Raw genomic sequence first — 9,037 nt, forward strand, 5'->3', positions numbered from 1 at the left:
TGAGTTGTGACTAGTATTCTTGGTGGTTATCCACTAGAGCAGTACTATTTTAATGTCTGTTCTTTTCTTTTCATGTTTCAGGTCATGGGAGATAATCTGCTGCTGTCATCCGTCTTTCAGTTTTCTAGGAAGATAAGACAGTCCATAGATAAGACAGCTGGAAAGATCAGGTATTGTTGTATTACTCAAACATCCTTGCTTCTGTTACCATCTTGTTCCACTTTCTGCAAGCCTGCTACCACAGCTTCTGGGAACTCATGAAGTCAATGGTACTGAACCTTACTGCTGCCACTAGCATGTTCTTTCCTTTTTAGATATTATAGCTATATGCTAGACAGCACGAAGGGGACAAAAAGAGAACAGATGTCCCAAATAATCAGCCCCTTGGTAATTGAGAGCTAACAGCTGTAATCACTTAGATTAATTTTATTAATAATCAGAAAAATTTACTCTTCCACAAAATAATAGTAAGTATTTGAAATTAACAGAATTTTAGGGCATCTTTTATGAGACCTCAAACTTTAGGTACAGCTTCCTCATCAGTAAAGAGAACAAAATGAGTACTCTTGCAAGACTCAGAAAATTTATGTAAAAAGGCCGTAGATAGTCAAAAACTAGATTTTCTAATGCCTTTGCTATTTATTTATGTTGAATCACAATAATTTTTTCAGTGTCTGACCCCTTCGCTAGCCAGAATCTTGTGTATAGGGACGGTGTTGTATTGAATTTTCTATTCCTCAATTCCCTCCATGAAGTATGTCCATTGTCATCTCTCATCATCCCCTAGCCCTCTCAACTAGACCCAGTTTTCGAGTGTCCAACACCTCTCCCATCCTTCAGGACTTAAATTGCATGGCAATATCTCTAAGAATCCTTCTCTGAATTTTCTCAAGTGCCTTTCCTACGGGTTCCCACAGTATCACATCCTATATTTCCCTTCTTACACTTATCCCAGTGAATTGTAATTACCTGCTTACTTGGCTGCCTTCTGCACTCAGTTGTGAGGGCATCAAAACAGTGCTGGACAAATAATGTGCAGTCAAAAAATCATTCAATCAGTGATTGAATTTGGAGACTTTATTCCCATATAAGTTTCTGTTAATTGATGTTTATTTCATTAATTTAGTCCTTTGGTTAATAACCCTCCCATAATGCTCTAGTTTTAGGATATCCCTTTGGTGGAATTAAATTCAAAATGATAACAGTTATATCACCTTCAACTACACTGAGTACTTGAGCCAAACTCAAGGCATGTCTCCTAGTATTAAATAGTAGGCATATGATTGGGCCCTAAAGGTTTGTTAATTCATGTGTAATAACTAATTGATTAAGCTGACTTTTTTTTTCCTACAAATTTCAGTTGGGCTTTACGCCAGGAAAGGGAGAGCTTCATTTGTCTCTGGGCATATGCTTGATTAGTAAATCATAGGAGAATGGTTTGTCATGTGAAGGAGAGCTCTCTTACTTGTGGCAGATGATGGGATCAGCAAACTTGGGAGTGATGTAGTCATTAAAGGAACACATACACAATACCCCACCTAAGATGATGTTAGAGCACTAATGACTTAATCACTGAGTGCGATTAAAATGAAAATAATGCACTCATTTATAAGCCCAATCAGAAATTAGAAAATGGTGTTATTTATGAAGAGCCTGCAACTAATGTAATTTCTCTAAATCAGTTATAAACCTGAAAATGTGCACATTTTTAATTTAGAAAGATCCAGTGAAAATATATTGTTATTATACCTTTTACTTCTTTGTAACATGATTTTAATAATAAAAATATTTTTTAAATAATAAAATAAATTCTAATAATAAAAAGGGGTGATTGTACTTAGATGGATTAGAAGTTGTGAATAGTAAAATACAGAGGGTAAAGCAAAATAATGAAATTAAGACAAATCACATGTAGGTGGCAAAGACAGCTGCCTGCTCAAATAAATGAGCTAGAATGTAAGTTCCGTGAGAGTAGGGGTCTTTGTCTAAACATACAGTGACTAGAATGTACAATATTTGTTACTATTTGTTGATGAATGATTATTAAATTATTACTCTCTAGGAAATTAAGCTTCTTTAAAACTCATAGCTATATGTGAAAATTGGTAAGGGTAAACTTATCAATAAAGACATATTGTCTGTAAGTTTTTTATCCCTTCAGTGGCTTAGAACTCTGGGGACATTTGTGTGTGTGTGTGTGAGTTAGGAACCTCAGGTGACAATTCTAAGACATTTTCAGCAAAGGTGAAATATGTGTGGTTTAACAATTTGAAAAAGCACAAGCATTATACTCAGTAACCACCTTCTGACAAAATTCACTGAATTTTCAGTGTGGCTAAGCACAGACTTTTTATATTGTATGAGTCCATTGTAATTCTAAGTTGGTCCATGAAATAGTCATTGTTTTCTTACTTTCACCAATCCTAATGCTGTAAGGACTCTTTTATAGAGCACATAATAATTTCTTATGCCTTAATATCATAGTCATTAGGATAACAGCTCTTAGATAGCTGGCAAGGATGTTTAGTCTTTTGGGTATAGAAATTTTAACAGTAGATCAGAAGAATATTCTTATATAGGATTCTGGAACAATTGTTGCCTTTTTAAGTATGGTTATTTGTAATTGTTGATGTTTCAGACTTGATTAGATGTTTATGAATTTCATGTTTTTAAATAAGTTGAACCTAACACATTGAACTTTGAAGAAATACAAATAAAAATATAATTTAGTTTACTACTTAAATACTGATCAGCTTCTAATAATAATACTTTACTTTCTGGTACAGTGTTGGTTTTTACATAAGGCAGTTAAACTAGATTTCCAAGCCCAATGACGAAATTCAAATGGAAACTAAAAAGGTACCTAGTATTTACAGCTCTCTAAAGCTGCCGAATCATGTCTTCTAGATTGAAGAGAGAAGCATACCACATTTGAAAGACAAGTCAAAATTTTGTGGTCCTTTATTTTATAAATTAAGATACTTGAAATTAATTTTGAACATAAGGATCTTTATTAGCAATTGTTTTTGTCAAAAGGATAGTGTCTTAACTCTTAATAATAGGTTATTATGTACAAATATACTAACAAGAATTAGGATTTTTAAAGAAAAACAGCATAAGTACTCTAGCTTTCAACCTTTGAAATAATGTACATGCTTTGCTCAATCAATATGAAGCCTTTTCCTATTTAAAGAGGTCTTAACAGACACAGTTGTTTATACCTAATTCAACCTGTTTTCATCTTATATTTATACTGCGTATGTTCTATATGAACGAAGTTGTGTTTTTGTTACAAAAGGTAGTTATATGGTTAATTACAAGTATTAGATAAAGTTTTGGGGTTATTCATCTACATTTGTTTTATATTTGGTTTTCAGTAAAGAATAAGTACTAAAGGGTTTATGTGTGTATTCATAACCAGTCAGTTACTTTATTAGTACAGATCTCTCACATAAATGAGTTTATTGGTAATGTTGGCTCAGTATTTAATTCACAGTTCATGTTAACACTTAGTGTTTTTTTTTAATTCTTGTGTAGCTTTGAAAAGATACATTGCTTTTGTATTATCATTAAAAATGTGATGTTTTTAAAATATGAAAAGTAAAATGCTTATTTTTTTATTTATAGAATATTATTTAAAGACAAAGATCGGAATTGGGATGAAATAGAAAGCAAGTTAAGAGCTGAAAGTGAAGTCCCTATTGTGAAAACCTCAAGCATGGTATGATCATTTTTCTTGAATATTAAAACATTTTTTAAAAGTAAGGTTTTGTTTTCAGGGAATGATATGCTTATTTTTAAACTGTTGATTGACATTTATAAAAGAAGATATAAGTGCACAAATTTGGGGAATTTTATGCCTTCAATTGTCTCTCACAGAGATTTAAAATGTTGACTGCTTCAAAGTTGCAGAGGGTATGGAGGAACCTTTTATGTTTCTCACTGTTATACACTCTTGTTCTTGTAATAATTATATGTTATAAATGAGCAATTTTGAAATAGGAGCCAAACTCAAATATAAGTTGACATGAGTCATTTCTATTTACTTAATAGATTGCTTATCTCCTCCTCAAGAATTTTTACAGATTTTTATTGTTCAGGAAGTCATCCTAAAACCGAGGTTGCAGTTTATACATTTTCCAAAGTAAATCCTTAAGCACTTTTACAAAGTTGTTGCAAGAGTGATCAATACAAGTTTTTCAGAATCTTTGCTTATTATTATTATTATTATCTTGAACTTTTCATCTTCTGTCATTATCTCATTGAAAAAAAATCTGTTTCAACATTAAAGATTTTAAAATTTGAATCTTGTTTACTGGATATCATGAATTATTTCATATCCTGTTGCTACAGATGTGGTGCCATGTCAATAATATTAAGGATTCCAAATAAGATTAGTGTGAGGTTCATTGCTTATCAAATCAAATAAAAATGTTTTAATTAAAGTAAGCTAAGTTTTGTCATTGCTTTCCCTACAGGAGATTTCTTCTATCTTACAGGAGCTAAAAAGAGTTGAAAAGCAGCTACAAGGTAAATTTACTACTGATTAAGTGTAAAGAGCTAACAGTTTGGGACAAGTACATTCTAAGTGGTATTTCTAAAATATTATTAAGTATTAGAACACTGTTTGATTAAGTGTAATGATGTATGGATAAAGATATAACGTTCTACATATTCAAATTACTCATAAAAAGAAAGTATTAAAACCAGTATAAATAATTAAAAATATAATAAAGTTAAATTCTAGGCACATAGGCTAGAAGTTATAATTCATAGTATTATATATAGTATCTATTATTTATATATAAATAATAGTATATGAAAAGTATATAAAATATTAAAATGTGTATATGCAGCTGAAAATGCTTATTGACAATTAGCATTGTTTACTTGATTTGATAATTCTTAAATTATATATATGGTATAACCCAAATGAACTTATGTTATAATATAAATAATAATCATTTGGATAAACCACAAGAAATGAGTGCATATTGGACACAGGGACCAGAAGGAGGAGGTAGAGAAGAAAAAGAAAGAGACTGGGGGCCTCCTGAACTTCAACAGGGACATTGTTTTTGGTGTATGTCAGATCTTTAATTATGCATTTATGCCTATGTATGTCTTGACCTAGAAGTCCCCAGTGGTACAACAAGCAGATTCCAGAGTTAGTTGCTAATTCTACTGTCTTTGTTGATTGAATTATCAGAGGCATGATATGTTGGTCCTACTAAGTGATTCTTAACCTTTTTTCAGCCTCAGCACACCTAAGGGTATAGTATAACCCCCATGAGGCAAACTGGCTTGTTTACATGATTTTTAGCTGGTAGGAGGGAGTATGCTTTTAAAAGGACCTCTTAAATAATTCTTGTATCTATGGTGCTTCTTTCTCCCAACTCCCCACTCTACCCAATGCCAAGTTGAAAATCACTGTCCAAGATTTTCCCTTGTCCACGCAAGGATCTTTTGGATTGAAAGCTGGTTTTTATCTGGCCCTTCCCATGAGGTAGCAAGGTCTATTTGGCCTGCTGGGGCTGCCACGGGATATTAGTATCTGGGCTATGAGGGGAACTTTATGGCCCACTGGTACATATATACTTGTACATGGCTAATACCCTAGCACTCTCACCAGGATGAAGGACAACATGCTGTGGTATCATTCAGAGTGTGCTGATATTACTTCGGCCTCCTCAACTTTCAGGTTACTCTGAACCGCATTTTAGCAACCAATCTCCAATTATCTGAGTAATAAATAAGGCCAGGAGTGTTTCTTTAAATCGTAACCAATGTTTTCATCATCCTCTTATATTGATTAAAGCATATTTCAAAAAGATCTTTCCTGAATTCCATATCTCCAAATCCTAGTCCTTCAGCAGGCTCAGATGCCCATAAGTAGCCTACTCAAGGGACCATAGAAAGCTTTTAGGTTTTTATAATCCACAATATAGATCAGCCCCAGAATTCCTGAAAGTGGGGTTTAAAATATAGAATTCAAAGGATTAGCCAAATTTAAGCTCATATAAGCATCAGTAATTGAAATATTATCAAAGTCATAAGCAATATTCATATCCAGATTTAACTGTATCTACAATTTTATCTTTTTCCCTCTATTTCTTTTTTTTCTTTCAGCAATTAATGCTATGATTGACCCAGATGGAACTCTGGAAGCTCTGAACAACATGGGATTTCCCAGTGCTATCTTGCCATCTCCATCAAAACAGAAGTCCAGTCCTGTGAATAACCACAGCAGCCCGGGTCAGACACCGACACTTTGCCAACCAGAAGCTAGGGTTCTTCATCCTGCTGCTGTTTCAGTCTCAGCTGAATTTGAGAATGCTGAATCTGAGGCTGATTTCAGTATACATTTCAATAGGTTCAACCCTGATGGGGAAGAGGAAGATGTTACAGTACATGAATGACTTTCTCTTGCTTGTTAGAAATAATTACCTGTGGAATGACTAGGAATATTGGAAGCAGCATAGTGTTGATTTATACAAAATAAGAACGCTTGGTCAACTACAATCTTGTTATCTCTGTCTTCTTAATTTTATTTATTTTTTATCTATAATGTGGAGTCATAGTAATCCTTTCAAACCATTTAGGTAACCATTTGATGCACATAGAGGAAAAATCAGATTGTGACAGTTTCACATTTTGTGGTTTTATGATTTTCAAATTGAATTAGATAATTGCATCCTTTCCCTTCATAGATCTTTGTTTTTTTTCTTTAAGCCATGCTGTGACCTACAAGCAAACTAAATACCCAACATTTCTGACCCCCATGTATCCTGTGCCAAGCTGCTCCCTGAAATGGACTTCCTCTTCATCTGTACAGATTTGTTAAACACTTATATTTGCTTCTTAAATAATAGGATTTATATTAGTATTCATTACCATTGGATACAATGACATATTACTCTCCACAGTCAAACTGACCTTTCAAAACAGTCCTTCTTGTGTTCTAAAATTTTCCAACATATATGTGATTTATATAACTTTGTTGCTGCATAAATTTTCTTGGGGTTTATGGAGATGAACTATTATGTTTGCACTAAGATTTGCTGGGAGTGGTAGGTGGACATATCTGTATGTCAGTAAGGACTAACCATCTTTTTTTTTTTTTTTGTATATAGGATATTGATAACTGTATTTGTTTTAACCCCACAGTGTTTTACTCCACTTTCAAAAAGATAAATTTGGCACTTTTTACCATTTTTTTTAATGAAATTAAGATTTTGTCTCATTTTAGGGCAAACAATTAGAAGGATTAAACTAGACAGATAGTTTAGGTGGAGTATATTTTTAAAACTAAGAACATGTATATTGGTCCTGTGTTACCAAGTTTATATGTGACAGTTGAAAAAAATTTTCCCTTGAAATGATTTTTGGCATTAGGAAACTTGGAGAACCAGTAGTCATAAGATTAGTGGATAGTTTCATTCCCAAGCGATGAGTTGCTTCTGTGTGTTTCCCTGTAGGACCCAGTAGTAAATCCTGTCTCAGTCGTGTACATTTATAAGGACCCTGCAAGGCGACAACGACCAAGGCTTTGGGCCTGTGCTAAACAGGAAGCTTATGAAAAGTATCTTCTATAAACTTGTTTTTTCTCCTTCCAGTAAGTTCACATTTGGATAAGTTTAAAAAGAAAGTACTTATCTTTATGTTTCCAGAACACTATAATTTGGGTGTATCTTATTAATTCAGTTAAATATTATTAGTAGACCTTGACCCCATCAGTCTATAAAGGTTAAAACTGCAACTTTTGCAACTTTTATGAAATACTCTTTAATATTTCAGCAATAATCCTGTACTACATTTGTTTTTAAGAAAGTAGCTCTGTTCACTTCAAAACTTTACAGGATTTTTAAAAATCCTGTACTGTTGGGCCAGTTAAAGATGCAAAAAAACTGTTTTGTAGAGATGTAAAAACAAAAGTCTGTTGTATAATGGATCTCATATTTTTCTTTAAATTAAAAAAAAAAAAGGGTAAATGGACTGTTTTCCTTGTAAACCTAAATTCCCAATTCTGTCTAATAAAGGAAGACTGAAAAAATGATTTTAAAGAGCGTGAATGGAAAGATACAATTGCTTTGAAGAAATAAGTGAAACATTAAAACAGGGTCAATCCATGTGAAGAAAATACAACAAAGTAATCACCATTGTTTCCTCTTTGTTTAATGTTTGAGTACTGATTATATCAACATGGAAGTAGAAGGTAAGGAGTTGTTTAGGAAAATATTAGCATCTATTCTACTTACATTATCATTTAAGTGTTTACACAGTTTTGTTCAATTACAAACATTTGGCCTTTTACTATGTTATTTTTATTTTGTATGAATACATTATTCTCCTTATTTATTTTTGTTACCTTTATTACTTATGTTATTTTGTTATGCATTTACAGCTCCATTTTTAAATAAAGTGTTTCTGGAACTTTATGCAGTTGATTGTACATTTTATTTCTTCTACCATCTGGATTGCTAATACTTCATCAATTTATATAATAATTGTATATCATTTTCCAAGGTTTAGCAAAAGAAGAAATTCTTCAGTTTTAATTAATATGTGATAACTGTAAAACTTCATACTATTTTGGACTAAAGAAGAAAATATTTTCTTAGCAAATTATAGCAAATTTAATTCTCTTAGCTTAATACGCTAATGTAATAGGTACATGCACAGCCTTTATTTTTCGCTGGCCTGGAGTCATCAGAAAACTTTATGACAGTGATATATTTGGGGAACAAAAAAGAATTTAAAATACATCTTAAATTTAAGAACTATCCATTTGGACTCATTTTCTTTCATCGTATCATTCGTTCCCAAGAGTCTTGAATATTTCCCTGTTAACAATAATAATAATGTTATCATTCAGCATTCTGTTTCCCGGCCTGACCTTTTTAGGCTTTCCATAATGTGGCTCTTTTTTTATGTCAATGTACACCTGGTACAGACTCTCCACCATGAGTTCCTGACAGTCTGGAGCTTCTTCACCATTCTGTGTACTGCTTCTTCCTCCCCTTCCTTCCTGCTTATG

The 9,037-nt window shown here is 32.7% G+C and overlaps 1 protein-coding gene across 8 annotated transcripts in view; it reads left to right on the forward strand.

The window, feature by feature from the left end:
* CEP170 (centrosomal protein 170) overlaps positions 1–8,438 on the forward strand; it is a 145,198-nt gene extending 136,760 nt beyond the window's left edge. For 7 of the 8 annotated variants that reach the window (XM_082615760.1, XM_082615761.1, XM_082615757.1 and 4 more), the window contains 4 exons: positions 82–170; positions 3,628–3,721; positions 4,479–4,530; positions 6,130–8,438. In XM_082615760.1, coding sequence (XP_082471886.1) covers positions 82–170; positions 3,628–3,721; positions 4,479–4,530; positions 6,130–6,419 — 525 coding nt within the window. In that variant the 3' untranslated portion in view covers positions 6,420–8,438. The remainder of the gene's footprint in view (positions 1–81; positions 171–3,627; positions 3,722–4,478; positions 4,531–6,129) is intronic. The other variant, XM_082615762.1, reaches the window with a different exon arrangement.
* The last annotated feature ends 599 nt before the right edge of the window (positions 8,439–9,037 follow it).

Source organism: Mesoplodon mirus (genome assembly GCF_964341445.2).
Source record: "Mesoplodon mirus genome assembly, chromosome: 3".
Taxonomy (NCBI): domain Eukaryota; kingdom Metazoa; phylum Chordata; class Mammalia; order Artiodactyla; family Ziphiidae; genus Mesoplodon; species Mesoplodon mirus.